Below are 21542 nucleotides of genomic sequence, written 5' to 3' on the forward strand. Positions count from 1 at the left end.
TGTCTTCTAAATCCTAACAGTTTTTTGAAAAAAACGTATGTTGCTATAATCAGCTTAAGCTTTTTCATGTCAAGGACCACCCAAAATGATATGTATTTGGCCACGGACCCCCGCCCCCCCCCCCCCATCTCAAAATATTTTGTTCCAGGGACCCCCAGAAGCAAAGATTTGAGTAAAACATTTTCGCTTTAAAAAATATATATATTCAAAGATTTGCACAAATTCTCACGATTTTTCAAAAAAATAGCAGATCTACAAGCTCATAGCACGGCACTTGTGTTTGTATATCTGCTATTTTTGAATAGCCAAAGCATAAAATAATGGTTAAAGTGGTTACGCAGATGCGTTCCTGGTTTTAATGGGATAAGAGTCTGGCCTTGGCAGACAGGCTTTGCGTCATCCACACAGCGAGACGCAGCGAGGCCTCGCGAGGACTGATACTTCAACGTACTGAAAACAAAACAAACAATAAAGCTTGGCTGACACGGCCTGAACGGAGGAGAAGTTAGCTAGAACACGTCGTCAATCGTGGAACTTTATATCATGTTTTAGAGGTGAAATGAATAATGAAATACAGAAACTTAATAATAAATAAATAGAACACTTTAGGGAATCAAATAATGGGTTTTAGAAACATGGCTCCATGTAATAAAATAAAACAAGTATTCCCTGTGACTGCACGTACAAACAAGGAAGTTGTGGTACAAATGAACAACCCCTGAAGGTACAAAAACAAAACTAAAATTTTAGTTTAAAAGGATCCTTGGCTAATAAGCCAAATATGCCTTAATACATTATAATTGCCCTCTATAATTAATATAAAAAAATCAAAAAAACACCTTAAATATTTTAGAAACAGCTAATTGTCACTCAATAGCCCAATGCCCCGTCGCAAGTTGACGATGTCATTTGTCCATGTGTAGTCGCGAACGCAGTCAGGGCACAGAAGTCAAGGCACCAGACGGCTTGTTGACGGACAACGGATGGCCACGCCAGCTACAATGCATCCCAGATTTGTAATGTAAGGAATTTGTAAGGAAATATAAATATGGCAACTCATTTCGATGTAGGCCTACATAGGTTTATGGTTTCCCAAGGACTATAGCCGTTTCACTCATGATACAATTTCTCTTTCATAACAGATACATGTGCCAGATAATCCCCTACAACAAAACACCAAGAGAGTAAAAGAAAAAAACGTTTCATAAATTATATTTGTACTTAGGCTGTCGTGAATCAGCAAACTGGACATTTAGACTGAATGTTTCCTTTATCCTCATCTTGTGCTAATGCACGCAACTGTTTCGCCAGGTTTCATTTTTGTTGTTTCTCATAAGCGTGCATCCGTTGTCCGTCAACAACACAGCCGTCTGTGCCTTGACTTCTGTAACCTGACTGCTTAATTGACCACATATATGAAGTTAAACAACTAAATTCTATCCGAATGATATCTTATAAGTAAAGTCCGTGCCTCAAAATCGAAGTTTGAGAGCTTTTTGAAGTTTTAAAACAGCGGAGAAAATAGCGCACAGGCTGGACTCGGTTCCATTCGGTTTCACTCGAACTCGCCACCTGATTGGCCAACCTTCGCTTGTCAATCACAGAACATTGAGCGAGGACGCTGATAGGACAGTGCACACGGACACGGACGCGCACGGACGCACACATGCGTGCGTTTCATTTACGTCCCGGACAGAGCCGGATACCAAAACATAAATAGTAGGGAAAATACGGATTTCAGAAAGAGGACTGTGTTTCAATGCAGGAAACACCCCAGCATCATTATATAGTGGCTGATAGAGGGGGAAAAATGCAAAATATGTATATATATATAAATATTTTAAAATGTAGGCTTAAAGTTACATAGAATCCCTTTAACCTTAGGAAGTATTCCGTTTTTTTCTTTTTGCACATGCATTCCATAAATTCCATAGGGTATACATGGACAAATGACGATAGTCAATCCACAAGCTTGCAATTTGTCTTAATGCAACGATCTAGAACATTCTGGGTTCCTAGAACTCTGGGTTAGAACTACCTCTTGAGCAGGGGCCAAATTAGGTTCTGAGAGCCTTATGTGAAACCCAGCGTATGGAAACATCCAGAAGCTGTGAAATACGCGAACGCAACAACACGGTTCAACTTAAGTTCTTTTCGGTGTCAAAGAGCCATACGACACTGACCTGGTGTAGATCCTGCTCTCCTCGTGAACCTCCATCTCCGAACTCTTGAACTCGTTCAGCTCCTTGCGGATGGCAGCCTGACAGAGGACATTAATAAGGCATTGAATAGATGTGAATTCAGTGTGAATTAATGATTCATCAACAATTTGAATTGATGCGACTTTACATGGGCATAAACAAATATATTACGCCCCAAAAAAAAAAAGTATGGACCAGTGTGTGTAGGCGAAGGGTGAAGGGCTTTTGGCTCTGTGTTGTTAAGAGTTTGATAGATTGAATACTTTATAAGTCAAACATGGAAACGGCACGTGGTACAGTGGTACAGTAAGACATTAAGACTAAATAGTTAACACAAAAACAAAAACGTCCTGGGGACTTGTTTTCAGAGGCTCTTTGATGTGTGTTTCAAATTTGTGACACTCACTGTCATTGCCAAAGCCATCCTTTTCCTGAAAAGCAATAGTTTCGGTTTCTGGCCGACAGCCACGATTTGCAACCTTAACCTCTCTCTCTCTCTCTCTCTCTCTCTCTCTCTCTCTCTCTCTCTCTCTCTCTCTCTCTCTCTCTCTCTCTCTCTCTCTCTCTCTCTCTCTCTCTCTCTCTCTCTCTCTCTCTCTCTCTCTCTCTCTCTCTCTCTCTCTCTCTCTCTCTCTCTCTCTCTCTCTCTCTCTCTCTCTCTCTCTCTCTCTCTCTCTCTCTCTCTCTCTCTCTCTCTCTCTCTCTCTCTCTCTCTCTCTCTCTCTCTCTCTCTCATTTTAAGATTTTAACCACCTCAACCATTTTCTTATACTTTGGCTATTCAAAAATAGCAGATCTACAAGCTCATAGCGCGGCACCGAGTGCCGCGCTATGAGCTTGTAGATCTGCTATTAGAAAAATTATGAAGTTTTGCAAATCTGTGAATATATATATTTTTTTAAAGTGAACATTTGTAACTCAAATCTTTGCTTCTGGGGATTCTACAAATGTCTTCTAAATCCTAACCGTTTTTTGAGAAAACTTATGTTGCGGTTCTTAAGCTTTTTCATGTCAAGGACCTCCAAAATTATATGTATTTGGCCGCGGACCCCCCCCCCCCATCTCAAAATGTTTTGTTCCAGGGAAACCCCAGAAGCAAAGATTTGAGTTACAAATGTTCGCTTTAAAAAATATATATTCAAAGATTTTCACGATTTTTCACGTTTTTTCAAAAATAGCAGATCTACAAGCTCATAGCGCGGCACTCGGTGCCGCGCTATGAGCTTGTATATCTGCTATTTTTGAATAGCCCAAAGACATCTGAAAATGACACACAGAGATGCTTTCCCGCTCTTATTGGGTTAAACAAACAAGTGGAAACAAGAGCTCTCACAGAAGCAGTTCTTTCAAAACCTCTTATCAGTAAATCCAGCATGCCAGAGCCTATAATATTATCGCTTTCGAGCAGACACCTCGTATCTCCATATTTCAACTTTTTACAACTTTCGTTAATTAATGCCCTACTTCAGCATACACGAGTGTCGCACAAAAAGTCGAAAATAGTGAAAATAGCCGAACTACAAGCTCACACGCCTGTGAGCTTGTAGGACGGCTATTTTCACCATTTTAAATGTTTTTTTTAAATAATAATAAATAAGGAACGGTTCTGGACATACAAGGTTTCCATAATTTGCGTCGCGTTTCCACATTACAGTCCAACAGGCTTCAGTGGAGCAGGTAATGCCACGGTGTAGAACTCAACAGAGCCATCATTATGCTGCGCTCATTTAACATTCCTGGGATTCTTCATACCGCTCGGAATGAAAATCCTCTCACGGCGGACCACGGCGCAACATCACGCTAAGGCAGCGGTTCGCAAACCTTTTCATGTCAAGGACCCCCCCCCTGAAATAAATGAATGTGTTTGCCCGCGGACCCTCCCATCTGAGAATATTTTGTGCCAGGGACACTTGAACAAGACAATGTATAACAGTATAGGGTTACAGTGGTTAAACAGATTTTAATGCTATATTAACACGCTTGGCTGGGGACCCCCCGTGTGATGCCAATGGACAGTAGAGGGTAGCAGCGCTTCTACAGTAGTTGGTGCCTGCTGCTTGTACGTAGTTAGTAAGATTGAGGCATTGATCATACCTACAGTAGGTCTTTTAAAAGTTTAAAGTCCGACCTGACCTGATGGCATATAGAATTCTCAAATTCTGACGAACCCGACACGACCCGAAGTTTTCGAGCCGAGCCGAAAATGTATGCTAATTGGTCGAGCCGAGCCGAGCCTCGGGTTTCTTTAAGGGATAGTTCACCCCCAAAATGACTTTTTTTTTCCTATCGATTACACACCCTATGGAGACTTGAATTCATGGATGTTTTTTTGTTTTTGACGCATTCCTAAGCCAATCATTTGATGACCGGCGGCGGCTCCGGTAGGAGACTCAAAGAGTCAACTTTGAGTCTCCTCACGGATACATTAGCATCTTTGTCCAAAATATGTCATACGTCCAAAACCGTAACTTTCTAATTCGACGCGTTTCGAGCTTGTAGATCTGCTACTTTTGATGCTTTTGTGTGACGCTGTGGTATGATCAAGTAGGGGCTGATTTACAAAAAAAAAACACAAAGTTTGAATATGGAGATAAGAGGTTTCGGCCCGTCAACAACGATATGTTAAAGCTCTATGTTAAAGCTCTCAATCTTTGAGGTCTAGCGCAGCTCTGGAATCACCCACGGTGACTCTGAGAAGGAAGGGACAGAGAACGGGCTCACGTCCACTCCCATTCTATCTACTTGCAAAAAAATTCCATATTTCCTTAACTTTTTAGTTTTGATCCGAGTTCTACATGTCTCCTAAATCTCAACAGTATTCTGAAAAACGTATGTTTCTGTATCAGTGGTGCTCAATCTTTTTCATGTCAAGGACCCCCAAAATTATGTGTATTTGGCCGCGGACCCCCATCAAAATATTTTGTTCCAGGGACCCCCCAGAAGAAAAGATTTGAGTTAAAAATGTTCGCTTTAAAAATATATATATTCAAAGATTTGCACACATTTTCACGATTTTTCAAAAATAGCTGATCTACAAGCTCGTAGCGCGGCACTCGGTGCCGCGCTACGAGCTTGTAGATCTGCTATTTTTGAAAAGCCCAAAGTGTAGAATAATGCTTTTTAGCTCAAATCAAAAAATGACACAGTTCCAGGTCTTAATGGGTTAATACAACTCTGGCACCGAATGTGTTTTTTTTTAAAAAGAAGAAAAACAAATGGCAGTGGTTGCGTTGGATGCAGCTCAAAGGGAACCTTACACAGGTATCTAGTTTGTCGCCTTCCGACCGTCCTAGGCAAAAATGGCCAAAACTCAAAACATCGAGCAATTGGGCCTGCAATTATGGTAATTGTTCTGGCCGGTCCAGTTAGGGCCGGGTCTTAAAGGAGCTACACCATGAATTTAAAAAATAATAATAATATTTGATATCATATTGTTTATGTCCCTCAAACGTTTTTCAAAAGGTTTGAGCCTAAATCAAGCCTCAGATATACTCATTCCAACTAACTTCTCTCTGGCTTATAAAGCACTTTCACCTGCAATACCACATTGTCCTGTTTGGCACGGGGCGCTATTGAGCCAGTTTGTATGCATGTTATGTCCTGGTTCTGTGTGGAAAAAGTAAAAAAAAAAAATAAGAAAAAATTTAAAAAATATATATATATATATATATATATATATATTTTTTTTTGGTTACAACTAAAAAACGGGAGGAATTGTTCCCAGACGTGACGTAGGGTGGGGGAACAAATCTGACGGACTGTTTTCAGACCAATTTACATAAAAAACACAGATAGCCTATGAAAGCCTGCATGCTCGAAGTCGGGTATTTGTTGGAACAGAAGAGAGGTGGGGGAGACCAAAAACACACAAAAATGAAGAAAAAGTTAAAATTCATGGTGTAGACCCTTTAATTTTCAGGACCGTTGAGAACTCTCGACGGCAGACACCATTGGACGGTGCACTTGCTTCCCTGCCTAAATGGCGTGAAACTTATTTCTCCTGCCTTGCGACGCTTGTGATTTTACCTGTATGAATAAAGGCTAAATAAAAAGAGTACAGCAACTTGCAATGGGCCTGATCTTTAAGACACTCTGGAGGAACCCATGTACCTGTCTAAATACTTCTCTAGAGTGAGGGGCGTTACACCAGAACGAGCTCCTCTGACCTTGTTGTTCCCCCCTAGACTCCCGGCCCACCCATCTCACCACGCTGCCGTGTTAACTCATTGAGTGCCATTGACGCGTTTCACGTGTTTTTACCGCAATGGCGCAACGTGCCAATGACGTGTTTGACGTTTAAAACAAAAGAAAGAAAAAAAAACTCAAGATATCATCATTTGAAGATTTGCTGCTCCATTCACTTCTTGTTTAACTTATTACTGAAAAAGGCTGTATCTCGGCTCCTGAGCACTTTTTGTTTTACTATGTATTTTTCAATGTTATTATGTTATTTTCAAAAGGCAGACAATTAATGTCAACGAGGTCCAATGACCTCGTTGACATTATTTTGTGAAACCACACAGTGCAACCCTCAGTGATTATCACCCATCAGGGGATCGATCATACTGGAGATAAATATTCTGTGACTACTTGAAAAAGGTATAAGAAAATGTAAAAAATTGCTGGCACAGTTCGCAATTACTATTTTTATTTCATCGGCAATGAATGAGTTAAAGGAGTAGTTCACCAAAATAATTAATCTATCAATAACACACCCCATGAAGCCTTGAAAACATAGAGATTTTTTTGTTTTCGTCGCATTCCTGAGCCAACAATTTGATGACCGGCGGAGTCTCCGGTAGGATTAGACTCTGTGTGTGTGTGTGTATGTGTGTGTGTGTGTGTGTGTGTGTGTGTGTGTACTGTGTGTGTGTGTGGTCTCACCTTGTCGGCGGGGGTGAGCTTGGTCCAGGGCTTGTCGGCGCGCCGGTCGTAGTCGTGAGCGTGGGTGGACTCGACGTACTCGTGGAAACGCAGGATCTTCCTGGCCTGGAGCTCAGCCACCGTCGGCCTTTGAGACAACTGAGGATGAAGACGATAGACGGGACACATTGTTAGAGCTTTAACATAATCGTCTCTGTCGGGTGGAAACCTCTTATCTCCATATTAAAACGGTGTTTTTTTTTTTGTAAATCAACCCCTACTTGATCATACTACAGCGTCACACAAAAGCATCAAAAGTAGCAGATCTACAAGCTCGAAACGTGTCGCTTCGCGATGTGTGTGTGTGTGTGTGTGTGTGTGTGTGTGTGTGTGTGTGTGTGTGTGTGTGTGTGTGTGTGTGTTATTATACTTGTGAGGGCCAATAGGCTCTATGCACAGCAGCCATATTGGAAAGAAATTGGGCCTCTTCTTCTTACTTCCTTCACAGGTGTTACCAATGATAGTAATGAAGGCTCTGTTCCATTCTGGTCAGGGTGCTGATATCGTGCATGTTGGCTCACTAGAAACACTCCATTTTGGTTCCCAAATGGCCCCTTATGGTGGGTGTGTAACTCTGAGAGTGTACAAATGGAACTTCCATTTGTACACTCTCAGAGTTATGGGGGTCCTTGAAAATAAGACAACCACTATGCCACACTAAATGGAACAGAGCCTTAATTAGTATCATTGGTAACACCTGTGAAGGAAGTAAGGAAGGGGCCCAATTCATTCCCAATATGGCCACTGTGCATAGAGATTATTCTCCCTAAGGTATGGTAGCATTTGAGAGACAGACTTTGTAACATTCTGGTGCGGACAAGAGAAATGGCTGTTTTACGGTTAAAAATAAAGATGTGGGGGAGTTAAGCGCAATGCATACTCCACTAGGAGAGAGCCGAAAAAAAAAAAAACTACAATATGACGTCATTCAGAGATTCGGTTAGACGGGACCTAGGCTGCACTAGCCTTCCTGCTTTCGTGTATAGAGGGGCGGGTTTAAAATCAGCGCGGGGAGAATGCGCCCGATCCCATTGGTTCACTGATGTCAACACAACATTACGAGCGGCGCCCACTGCACTCTGGTTGGTTGGGGAAATGAAACACTTCCTATACCGGGTAGACCGACGCGCTGGTCCCGGCTTTTGTTTTTTTTAGCAAAACTAAACAATAAAAGCCTGGAGATCGAGGCTAGACGGGACCCGATCTAAAGCTGTTGTAACTATCCGAACCCTGTTCGGCTGTTCCCATGGATTAAAGCAAAATGTTATCTCACAACTGAAAACCTAATGTGCGATTTGTGAAACAGTGTGAAAGGACCCCCCCCCCCACACACACACACACACATTAGCGCCGATTCCTAAACGATGAACAAACAAATTAGGACACTTTAGCAATGTTGGTCCTGCTGTTCTACATACTGCCAACGGGTTCAAAAACACAAATCCACAGATTCAGGCTTTAACCGTTGCCTTTATATTAAATATCCGAGACGATTAAGATATTATGGAAGATGCTTCTGAACATATTGCTAGTTTGACCACTTCAAATGCTCTAATCTTAAAATAACCGAAAATAGCCTTTCTACAAGCTCTCAATGCGTCGGAGACGCATTGAGAGCTTGTAGATCGGCTATTTTTGCTGCGCAACATGCTTCCATAGAAGACATGCTGGCTTCCATGGAATCCAAATGACTGAAATCAGTCTTGGCGACTGAGAACTTTAATCCATGTGTTCTGCATCGTTTCCTCATTTATTCACCCCCAGCTTCAGGTTCATTCTGTCAGCACTAGCGGGTGAAAAGCGGCGGTAGTTTGGAAGAGACGCGGGCCCCGACTTCCTGGAGGTACAAACACCTCTGAAAACAGCAGATGTACAAGCCCGTAGAAGCTTGTAGATCTGCTATTTTTTAATAGCCAAAGAAATCAAAAAATGACACAGATGTGTTCCCGGTCTTAAAACCCATTAAGACCTGGAACGCATCTGTGTCACTTTAGATTTCTTTGGCTATTCAAAAATAGCAGATCTACAAGCTCATAGCGAGTGCCGCGCTATGAGCTTGTAGATTTGCTATTTTTGAAAAATCTTGAAAACATTTGTATTCGATTTTTTTTCAAAAAACTGTCTCAGGTCTTAAAGGGTTAAGGGTAAAAATGGCAAACAGAAAGGTAAAAATGGCATTCATTAACTGTCCTCACGAGTACAGTAATACAAAAAGCGTGTGTGAGCATGCATGCGTGCGTGAGTGCGTACACATGCGTTTGTGCGTGTGTGTGTGTGTGTGTGTGTGTGTGTGTGTGTGTGTGTGTGTAATGCTGACCTTTCTGGTGAGTCTGCGTTTGATCTCGCATCTCTCCATTCGTCGGTCGTCTTCGTTCTTGGCTGGAGGAGAGAGAAGACATTCCATGAGTGAGAGAGAGAAAAAAAACACACCGCACAGCTTAGTCAGGTTTCTGATGCTCGCATACCAGTGGAGGACAGCAACTAAGTACATTTACTTGAGTACGGTATATTGTGTTAGTATTTTTATTTCATTTGCCTACGCTGTAAAAAAAGATTTCATTTCGAAGATGGGACCTAAACTTACAAAAATCTATTATGAAATAACCACTTAACCCATTGAGACCTGAAGCCGATTCTACATGTCTCCTAAATGTCAGTATTCTGAAAAACTTATGTTTCTATATCAGTGGTGCACAATCTTTTTCATGTCAAGGACCCCCAAAATGATATGTATTTGGCCGCGGACCCCCATCAAAATATTTTGTTCCAGGGGGTCCCCCAGAAGCAAAGATTTGAGTTAAAAATGTTTGCTTTAAAAGTATTTATATTCAAAGATTTGCACACATTTTCACGATTTTTCAAAAATAGCAGATCTACAAGCTCGTAGCGCGGCACTCGGTGCCGCGCTACGAGCTTGTAGATCTGCTATTTTTGAATAGCCAAAGTGTAAAATAATGCTTTTTAGCTCAAATCTAAAAATGAGACAATTCCAGGTCTTATTGGGTTAAGCCCCATTTCAAATATAGTAATCAACAAGCTCACGATGTCTCACGTGCGACGCGTTGTGAGGTTGTAGATATTTCACTATTTTTGATCATTTCTGAACATCTGACTTTTTTTTTTGTTGCATTGATATAAAAAAAAAATACGTACTTAGTCATTTTCACTTTTGCATACTCGAGTATTTACCCGAGTATATACTTTGTCCACCACTGTTGCATACCATGGTGGCGTAGTAACACGAGTGCTTTTAATCAGCCTGCGTTCTCTCTCTCTCTCTCTCTCTCTCCCCCCCTCTCTGCTACAAGGCCTTGCATTGTCTCAACGCATCGCATCGGCGTTTTGACCCAGTGCTTTGAGGACAACGTGAGACAGCACAGCGATGAAATGGTGGAAGATGGAATTTTAGCTTTTATTGCTTTGATGATCGACTCCGAGTCGGCATCGAAAACTTCACGACCTGAAGTCTAACTACATAAAGTGACAGTAACGCTCTATAAAGTGATATATCATCGCTCTCGAGCAAAAACCTTGAATTTCCAAAACTGTTATTTTTTTCTGGAAATGTTGGAAAAAAAGAATGGGTGTTAATCCTCCTATAATTGTACAAAGCTCTGTGAGCGTCGAGTCCCCCAAAAACTCTTCTGCCCGGTTCTCCTCGGTGGCTGGAGCAATAGGCTCTATGCACGGCAGCCATATTGGGAATGAATTGGGCCCCTTCCTTACTTCACAGGTGTTACCAATGATACTAATTAAGGCTCTGTTCCATTTAGTGTGGCATAGTGGTTGTCTTATTTTCAAGGACCCCCATAACTCTGAGAGTGTACAAATGGAACCAAATGGACCCGTAAGGGTCCATTTGGTTCCCATTTGTACACTCTCAGAGTTACACACCCACCATAAGGGGCCATTTGGGAAACAAAATGGAGTGTTTCTAGTGACCAGAACAGAGCCTTCATTAGTAACATTGGTAACACCTGTGAAGGAAGTAAGAAGAGGCCCAATTTCTTTCCAATATGGCTGCTGTGCATAGAGCCTATTGCTCTGCATTTGCACACAGCCATTGACCATTACCATTGTGCACGGAACACCGAAGCCCGTTTTTCGCTATCGCCAAATGTCAGCTGTTTATTAGGCGTTTTTGTGTTCGCTGGCTCCCGGGTTGCCAAATCATGGGCGTGACACAAGCGCCAGTGTTGCCACATCCATGAAACAAGCGGACCATGATGCACTTTGGGTGCTCATATCCCCCCCGACGGGTATGGTCTAGTACTTATAATTGACCACTTTCACGTTTACATTATTTTCAAAAATACCAATAATAGCAAACACACTACAGGTGTAGTCGCTGTTTTGGAAGTGGTAACTTATTTTTGACACCCTCTATTCTTTTCTGAAATGACGCCTCTGTTCAGTGGTTCACAGAATGACTGCGTACCAAGCAACACCTTCCATGTTCTCAACTAACCCCCACCCCCGCCCACATTGTTGGAACATCCCAGCAGGACTGTACCATTTCATTCAACAGGGCAGTCCCTTACTGACAGTAATCTTAACCCATTCAAACCTGAGGCCGCTTCTAAAAACATTCTAAATCCTAACAGTTTTTCGGAAAAAAATATAAAAAAATATTTTCACGATTTTTCAAAAATAGCAGATCTACAAGCTCATAGCGCGGCACTCGGTGCCGCGCTATGAGCTTGTAGATCTGCTATTTTTGAATAGCCAAAGAAATCTAAAGTGACACAGATGCGTTCCAGGTATCAATGGGTTAATGCATTAATTAACTTGCTCAAACACTATTTTATTGTCGTCTCTGTGAATAACTAAGGCTATGGATGTGTGAGATACATATTAGTATTTGATTTGTTGTTGCCCTCCTAGCATGTGCCGTTCATATACAACCTATTGTGTTTTTCTGAAACAGACCACAAGGGGGCATAACGGAGTCCACATGAACCACTTTCAACTTGTCATCCCTATTTTGGTCATCATAGGCACAAATATAAAGTTTTAAACAGCCAAAATAGCCAATCAACAAGCTCACAACGCAATGTGTAGCCTGTAGATCGGATTTTTGTTGTTGTTGCTTTTTAAATAGGGCTTAAGTGGTTAATATTATTCCTGTAAGACACACTAAAGCTTGGCTCGCACTACATGTATTTTCATATCTTTCAATTCTTTTTGAAATCTTGGTGCATCACCCACTACTGAAGACTATCATATTATCTTCTCTCTAGATTAGTAAATTATTCTTCTGAAGTTTTTTACATTGTATTCTGATGTACTTTTAATGTGTTTCCTTTAAGATTAGATTTGAGCTAAAAAAGCATTATTTTACACTTTGGGCTATTCAAAAATAGCAGATATACAAGCTCATAGCGCGGCACCGAGTGCCGCGCTACGAGCTTGTAGATCTGCTATTTTTGAAAAATCGTGAAAATGTGTGCAAATCTTTGAATATATATATCTTTAAAGCGAACATTTTTAACTCAAATCTTTGCTTCTGGGGGGTCCCTAGAACAAAATATTTTGATGGGGGTCCTCGGCAAAATACATGTAATTTTGGGGGTCCTTGACATGAAAAAGATTGAACACCACTGATGTAGAAACATACGTTTTTCAGAAAACTGTTGAGATGTAGGAGACATGTAGAATCGGCTTCAGGTCTCAATGGGTTAATATATTATGTGGCGCAATTAACAGGGTGTTTCAATCGGTCCTCATGTCAAAACTCCTCTTTTTCACTGAACTTCTGTCTGCTTGTACACTCGTCTCTCTCTCTCTCTCTCTCTCTGTGTTCCACTAAGTCAGTTGTGACATAATCATCCAGATAAGCGCGGCCTCCATCAATGTGAGCAGATCTGGGGGTTCGAGATTGGATGCTTGAACCGCTCACCATAAAGGATCATTCTGGGCAGATCACAAATCTCCCCGATTCTGCTGTTGTGCGAGCGCAGCTTAAAAAGGATAGTTCACCCCCCAAATGGCTTTTTTTCTATCGATTAGTCACCCCATGGAGCCTTGAATTAATGCATGTTTTTTTTTAGTTTTTATCACATTCCTAAGACAATAAATTTGATGATGGCAACGGTTCCGGTAGGAGACACAAAGAGTCTCCTTTGTGTCTCCTACCGGAACCGCTGCCTATCGGTCCGATGGTCATCAAATTATTGGCTTAGGAATGCGACAAAAACTAATAAATATCCATGAATTCAAGTCTCCAGGGGGTGACTAATCGATAGAAAAAAAGTTATGTTTTGGGTGAACTATCCCTTAACGCATCTGTGTCACTTTAGATTTCTTTGGCTATTCAGAAATAGCAGATATACAAGCTCATAGCGCGGCACCGAGTGCCGCGCTATGAGCTTGTAGATCTGCTATTTTTGAAAAATCTTGAAAAAATATGTTAGGATTTAGAAAACATTTTTAAGAATCGCCTCAGGTCTTAATGGGTTAACCCCAAAGGCATGGTGAAACCACACATTTAAATAAACAAAAACATGACGTGGTTTGTAACATAACGAGAACAAAAAAAGAAAATAAATCTAACCAAAGCACTGAAATAAATGATGAGATTGTGATTCCAGTGAGCTTTCAATAGTGTTTGGCCTTGCCGTGCAGAGGAATCCAAACTCAAAAAATAGACAAGACATGAAATGACTTAGTAAGCCAGGGGATAGAGAGAGGAGACCAATATATATATCGGCTCAACCAATGTGTATCAGCATTTGCATCAGCAAATATGTACTTCACCACCGATATTGATAAACGGGTTCTAGTAAGACAGGGAGGGTTGATAGAAGCTCTTACATGGAATGATGTTTCTCTGCTCCAACTCTTGTGGCGTCGGTCTCTGACTCAACCTCCTTAAAAACACAACACACAACACACACACACACGCACACGCAAAGTTCAGCATCACAACAAACCAGCGGTGTAAAGTAACTACGTACATTTACTCAAGCACTGTACTTAAGTACAATTTTGAAATGTTTTACTTTACTGGAGTACTTCCAAATGTATGTACTTTTACTCCACTACATTAGGCAAATATTTTACTTTTGCTTCACTACAATTATTTGAAAACTTTAGTTATTAGTTATTATTACAAAACATACTCTTCAGCCCTATATATACACTTAGACACTAGATCTGCTATTTTCAATAGATTTGTATACATTTGAGAACTTGTGAAATGGGACATTCTGCACAATGAGTACTTTCTACTTTTGTACTTTCACTCAAGTAAATTTTGAATTCCGGACTTTTGCTTGTAACAGAGTATTTCTACATTGCAGTATTGATCCTTTTACTTAAGTAAAACATTAGACAACCTTTTCCACCACTGCAAACCAACATTAACTTAAAGGGGAAATCCACCCATTTTCAATATTTAACTATGTCATTAATATAGCATAAAGGAGTTGTGTCGAAATAAGAAAAAAGTTCCCCCCTTTCTGTATTGCCTTGAACTGGAAGATTGATTTTGGGTTTAACATGGCAAATTACAACACGATGAGTCATCATGTTGTAATTTGCAATGTTAAACCCAAAATCAATCCTCCAGTTCAAGGCAACACAGAAAGGGGGGAACTTTTTTCTTATTTCCACACAACTCCTTTATGCTATATTAATGACATAGTTAAATATTGAAAATGGGTGGATTTCCCCTTTAACAGAACTAAATTAACCCATTAAAACCTGGAACGCATCTGTGTCACTTTAGATTTCTTTTGCTATTCAAAAATAACAGATCTACAAGCTCATAGCGCGGCACCGAGTGCCGCGCTATGAGCTTGTAGATCTGCTATTTTTGAAAAATCTTGAAAAAGAATGTTTTCGATTTAAAAAAAAAAACTGATTTAGAAATTTAGAAAAAAAAATTTAAGAATCGCCTCAGGTCTTAATGGGTTAACTAAATTAAATTACATTCGGCCTGGTATTATGGGTGGTGATGACGTCACCGCCAAAGAACTCTGACAACAAAAAAAAAAAAACTCATTCAAACTAAACGGCAATAGACAGACACAAAGTGGGAAACACCAGACAGGATGTGTTGGGTTAACACTCCGGATGTGCTTTTTTTTTTTTTTACCGTGACAGTGCGGTGCCAATCTTGTTCCTGACGGCCAGCCACTGCTCTCTGCTCTGCCAGCTCGTGCCGTCCTCCTGGCTGTCGTGGTCACGCTGCTCCCGCTCCTCTCGCTCCAGCTTCAGCGCCAACGTGTCCTTCCTCTTTATACGGCTGGCGAGACCACCTGTCACACACACAAAGTACAATTTAAGCATTTAGCGGACACTCTTTAACCGTTAACCGGAGCGACATGCGCAATAATCAGCACCCTGACTCTGTTTGACCAGAATGGAACAGAGCCTTCGTTAGTATCATTGGTAACACCTGTGAAGGAAGGAAGTAAGGAAGCAGCCTAATTTCTTTCCAATGTTGCTGCTGTGCATAGAGCCTATTCAAAATCGATACAATGGCTGTATCGTTACCTTTAACTGTTCCAAATTACGGTTTTGTAACTCTGAGAGTGTACAAATGGAACCAAATGGACTCTTCCGGGGTCCATTTGGTTCCATTTGTACACTCTCAGAGTTATGGAGGTCCTTGACATCGACTTACTGGTGGGTACATCCTCCTCCTCGTCGTCGTCATCATCGTCGTCTCTGTACAGGATGGGTCCGTCGGAGTCGGTCTCCTCCCCTTCCTCCTCGTCGTCTTCCTCGCTGTCCCCGGGCCCCCCGTGGCCCTCGGGGATGACGCTGACCCGGGGGTCCTCCGCCAGACCCCTGCGGCTGCGTGGCTCCAGCTCCCGCGGACCCCCGCTGCCGCCGCGGTACGGCGCCTCGGCCCTGCTGGGCGGGTGGGGGTGGAGCTTCCGCAACTCCTCCTCCATGTCGAAGTCGTCGTCTTCTTGCCTGGAGAGGAGAGAGAGGCACACGTATTATTAAACAACTATATAGGAATATTAATCAAGTGTTATTTACTGCAGGGGTTCTTAAAGGTTTCATGACATTATTTTTTTTTTTTATGACCTCAATTACACCCAAAAAACCTGAACTTTGAACATTCAGTGGATTTTCTGTGGTCTGGGGTTTTCTGAATAATTAGGCTAAAAAAAGTGCTGGGATTGGCTGCTGGACTTTGACGTCATAGTTCATTAATCAATGTTTTACTTTACTTGAGTATTTCCAATTTTCAATACTTTTACTTCTACTCCACTACATCTCAGAGGCAAATATTGTACTTTTACTCCACTACAATTATTTGAAAACTTTAGTTACTAGTTACTTTGTAGATTTTTATCATCATTACAACAGACACATTAACCACTTCAGCCCTACCCTGTACATTTCAGCCATTTGAAAATAGCTGATCTGCAAGCTCACAATGTGTCGCATTTCATTGTGAGCTTGTAGATCTGCCATTTTCAAAAGTTCTTTTTTTTTTAAACTTGTCAAATGGGACCTTCTGCATAATGAGTACTTTTGGTACTTTAACCCATTAAGACCTGAGGCCGCGTCTAAAAAAATCTAAATCCTTAAAAAAAAATCGGAAAAAAATATAAAAAAAATGTATCATGATTTTTCAAAAATAGCAGATCTACAAGCTCGTAGCGCGCTATGAGCTTGTATATCTGCTATTTTTGATTAGCCAAAGAAATCTAAAGTGACACAGATGCGTTCCAGGTATCAATGGGTTAAGTACATTTTGATGCCAATACTTTTGTCCTTTTACTCAAGTCAATTCTGAATCCCAGACTTTTACTCGTAACAGAGTATTTCTACATTGCAGTATCGATACTTTTACTTGAGTAAAGCATTCGAGTACTATTTTTCCACCACTGTTAACCCATCGAGACCTGGAACGCATCTGTGTCACTTTTTGATCTGAGCTAAAAAAGCATTCTTTTACACTTTGGGCTATTCAAAAATAGCAGATCTACAAGCTCGTATCGCGGCACCGAGTGCCGCGCTACGAGCTTGTAGATCTGCTATTTTTGAAAAAATCGCGAAAATGTGTGCAAATCTTTGAATACATATCTTTTTAAAGGTAACATTTTTACTCAAATCTTTGCTTCTGGGGGGTCCCTGGAACAAAATATTTTGAGATGGGGGTCCGCGGCCAAATTCCTATCATTTTTGGGGGTCCTTGACATGAAAAAGTTTGAAAAAACCACTGATATAGAAACATGGATTTTAGAAGACATTTTGCAGAATCGGAACCTCAGGCCTCAACGGGTTAATAATCCCGTCGTCACACAGCTTACAGTCGGAGGGGTTCGATGGTGATGGGCAGGGAGTAGCGGGAGCCCCCCTCGGCCGCCGCCAGGATCTCGATGGGGGACTCGAACAGCATGGAGTGAGCCCGCTGGGAGCCGTCCGGGTTGGGCACGGCCGGGCCGGGGCTGGCCAGGGCCCTCTGGATGAGGATGTGGAGGGGGATGGCGCTGGGGGGGGGCGCGCCGGGGGGCTCCGTGGTCGGCGTGGGGGGGTCCACCTGGACAGAGGCCTGTGTACGCCAAATCAGGAGATTTAGTTTGAGTCGACGTTTTAATCGTCATGCAGATCATTTGCGATTAATACGGTTTGAATTGTGTTTTTGGGGGCATTTAAAGGGATAGTTCACCCAAAAAATGTATATATCGATAGCCACCACATGGACGCTTGAATTTTTTATTTTTTTTTGTGTGTCGCATTCCTAAGCCAATAATTTGATGAGGCAGCGGTTCCGGTAGGAGACACAAAGGAGACTCTTTGTGTCTCCTACCGGAACCGCTACCGGTCATCAAATTATTGGCTCAGGAATGTGAAAAAAAACAAAGAATATCCATGAATTCAAGTATCCATGGGGTGACTAATGGATAGAAAAAAAGTCATTTTGGGGGTGAACTATCCCTTTAACGTTGGAACATAATAACAATAACATAACTGATTTCTGTTTTGCCTTTTAGGCTTTGTAAACACAAAATGACAAATGAATGACAAACTGAAATATACAAAAAATAAATGACTGACAATGACCAGTACCTGTAATCCAAATACGTAAGGTCATACGTATACATAATTGTATATATATTTTTTCCTTTATAGCAGAAAATAGGTGATCTACAAGCTCACAAAGCATCATATCTCAACAATTTGTGAGCCTGCAGATCGTCTGTTAGATGAATGTACTGTATACAGACGAATGGAACCACATCCGAAGATTATGCAAAAGAATGAGTGATTATCTCACATAATAGGCTCTAATATGCACAGCAGCCATATTGGAAAAAACTTTGGGCCCCTTCCTTACTTCCTTCACAGGTGTTAATATTGGTACTAATGAAGGCTCTGTTCCATTTAGTGTAGGAGAGTGGTTCTCAACACTCAAGGACCTCCATAACTCTGAGAGTGTACAAATGGAACCAAATGGACCCTCCCGGGTCCATTTGGTTCCATTTGCACACTCTCAGAGTTACACCCGCGTAAGGGCCCATTCGGAAACCCCCTCGAGGAACCCTGAGAGTGTTTCCAGTGGGCCAACGTGCACGATACCAGCACCCTGACTCTGTTTGACCAAGAATAGAACAGAGCCTTCATTAGTATCATCGTTAACACCTGTGAAGGAAATACGGAAGAGGCCCAATTTCCCCGAGGCCGACAGACTTACTTGTGTGGCGTCAGAGGCGGGGGGGAGGGGCTGAGTCAGCGACTGACCCCTGGGGGGGGACGGGGGGATGTGGGACGGGGGCGAAGGCGAAAGGTCGACGGCCGCCGAGGGGGGAGGCTGGAGGAGGAGGAGTTCGGGTTTCCTCTCCGGCGCTTGTTGTTGGGTCAGGGACGGGGGCGGGGCGCCGGGGGCGTGGTCGGACGAGGTCGCCGACGACGAGGAGGACGATTCTGGGGGCGGAGCCACAGCAGACGGGGGGTCCGCGGCGGCGGAGGCGTGGCGCTTGGTGACGGGGGTCATCCTCTTGGGCGGGGTGGGCGGAGAGCGCTTGGCGGGCGCCGCCACCACGATGATGCTGCCACCGCCGCTGCTGCCAGGCTGGGAGAGCTCCGCTGTGGAGATCAGGGTTGCCATAGTTAATTAAAACTTTATACAATGTTTAAATAGTTCTGGGCTCTCACTAGGCTGGCAGGGGGAGAGTAGTGGCCAGGATTAAATAGACAATTGGCACTGGGTGGAAAAAAATAGGTCACAAAAATCACAAAAAAAAAAAAAAAACACTTAATAAAATAACAAGAATTGGATAAAATGTATGTATTTTAGCTACACACCAAAAAAATAGTGTTTATAAAATAAACAAAAAAAAACTAAAATCTTAAAGGAAATGTCCTTTGTTTTGGGCTTTGTCAAAAACTTTCGAGAACATTTTTGCTATGTTTCTGGCCCCTGACTACCCCATATTACAATACAAACAAAAACTAAACTAAAACTACGCCTTTTCATAAAATAGAAAATAAACCAACCTAGCAAAACCGCTTTAAAAAAGTCGCAAAACCAAACTGAAATTGACAACAAAAAGTAAAAACTAAACAAAACTAACTAACTTAACTATAATAACCTTGCTTGTCAAAGACGACCACAAAGCAATAATCAAACCCTTATATTCAGGGGTGCACATAACTGGTGCGCAGGTGCGCATGCGCACCCAAAATAAAAAATGCGCACCACATCAGGCGACGCGAGGCGCTTCTGCGCACCAACAGCTGGGACAGGAATTTCCAAGCTTTTATTTTTTAGCAAAGCTAAAAAAGTAAAAGCCTGGAGATCGAGGCTAGGAATTTACTTCCTGAAGCCACACTCACACAATCACTCTAAAGCACCCGTCGGCCCCATGTACAGCCATTAGGCACAGGGGTAGAGATATGACTCGCGTCGCCTCGCATCGCCTCGCATTGCCTTGCTGCGTGCACGCAGCCAGCAGCGGCTGTTAGAGGCACTCGTCACCGATGATGAACGCACCGTAATGGTGCAAAATATGCCGTGAACGTCCCAATCTGGCGGATAAAATCAGCGCAGCAGCACAGGGCACCAACCTTGGGGGCTTTATCTAACAGCGTGAGAAAAAAAAACGGCGAAAATCGGCGGAATTTAGAAGCAGAGCGTCCTTTTTTTCTCACCCCCCCCCCCGTTGACAAAACTGTCCGGTGGGCACCGTGCTGAACCGCCCCCCCCCCCCCCCCCCCCCCCGTTGACAAAACTGTCCGGGCTGAACCCCCCCCCCCCCCCCCCCGTTGACAAAACGGGACGGGCGCCATGCGCACCAAGTCACATGTCCAGGTGCTCTTCTGCGTACCAGACCTAAAAAGTTATGTGCACCCCTGCTTATATTAGATGAAATCTGATTCACCACAAGCAGCAATTACATCAAATGATGAGGTAGCGGTATGGACGTTCCAAGATGCTGGAGCTGCAAGTGCGTCGGTAAACATTAGTTAAGGAGTCAAGTTTGTTTTGGTGTTTAGTTTGAACAAAGCTGAAATGCATGTGGTCGCTGTGGCTGGAAACCGTGGATGTCCAAAACTGTTACTAAAAGAATAACCTGTTTTCCAATGGATCCAATGTAGTTATCATTCAGTCAGAAGCTCTTAATACTTTTCATTGGTTCAATGTGTATGTGAAACCCACCCAAACACGTAACCACTTTCACTTAACCCCTTAAGACCGGGAACCGAGTGCCGCGCTCCGTCCGAGCTTGTAGATCTGCTATTTTTGAAAAATTTAAAAACGACTTTAAAAAAAAAAAAGATATATATATATATTCAAAGATTTCCACAAATGTTTACGATTTTTCAAAGATAGCAGATCTGCAAGCTCTGCCAGCTCATAGCAGATCTGCAAGCTCATAGCGCGGCACTCGGTGCCGCGCTATGAGCTTGCATATCTACTATTTTTTTAATAGCCAAATAAATCTGAAAATGCGTTCCCAGTAGTAAGGGTTAAATACTGTTATTGAAAAGAGCAAAATATAGCAGCTACAAGCTCTTGCAAGCTTGTAGAGCTGCTATTCTTTGCTCACAATAGCTTGTAAATCTTCCATTTTGACTACTTTTGCATATCTTGTACAACAAAGTAGGCCATTCATTTATGGAGAACAGAAAACAAAAAAGTTAAAATGTGGAACGTTTCTGTCCAACAGCAAAGATGTTTCAGTGTGTGAATTAGATGGAAAGTTAAGGGGTTGGAACGAGAACAAACAAAACAAGCTTCAAACTTACGCAACATTCACAACATGTTGTCAACAAGCAAACGCCTCTATCGCTCAATGTCGGCAATAATGGCATGTCGACATTAAGAGCGCGGCAGACGTTGCATCATTGAGCAACTGAACTTCTTCTTTCCATTAGTTCTTGTACTGTTAAGTGACATGACATGCTCGCTCTAAGCCGTCATGCAACGTTGGCGCATTAGTCCATTTT

The 21542-nt window shown here is 42.3% G+C and overlaps 1 protein-coding gene across 4 annotated transcripts in view; it reads right to left on the reverse strand.

The window, feature by feature from the left end:
* The window catches only part of phactr4a (phosphatase and actin regulator 4a), a 369306-nt gene that overhangs the window by 2821 nt on the left and 344943 nt on the right, over window positions 1-21542 (reverse strand). For all 4 annotated transcript variants that reach the window (XM_084080249.1, XM_084080250.1, XM_084080251.1 and 1 more), the window contains 8 exons: window positions 18787-19178; window positions 17402-17643; window positions 15754-16049; window positions 15223-15385; window positions 13938-13993; window positions 9442-9503; window positions 7086-7223; window positions 2184-2260 (listed from right to left, as the gene is read on the reverse strand). In XM_084080249.1, the coding sequence (XP_083936375.1) occupies window positions 2184-2260; window positions 7086-7223; window positions 9442-9503; window positions 13938-13993; window positions 15223-15385; window positions 15754-16049; window positions 17402-17643; window positions 18787-19178 (1426 nt within the window). The remainder of the gene's footprint in view (window positions 1-2183; window positions 2261-7085; window positions 7224-9441; window positions 9504-13937; window positions 13994-15222; window positions 15386-15753; window positions 16050-17401; window positions 17644-18786; window positions 19179-21542) is intronic.

Source organism: Gymnoscopelus microlampas (assembly GCF_963454915.1).
Source record: "Gymnoscopelus microlampas genome assembly, chromosome: 15".
NCBI lineage: Eukaryota > Metazoa > Chordata > Actinopteri > Myctophiformes > Myctophidae > Gymnoscopelus > Gymnoscopelus microlampas.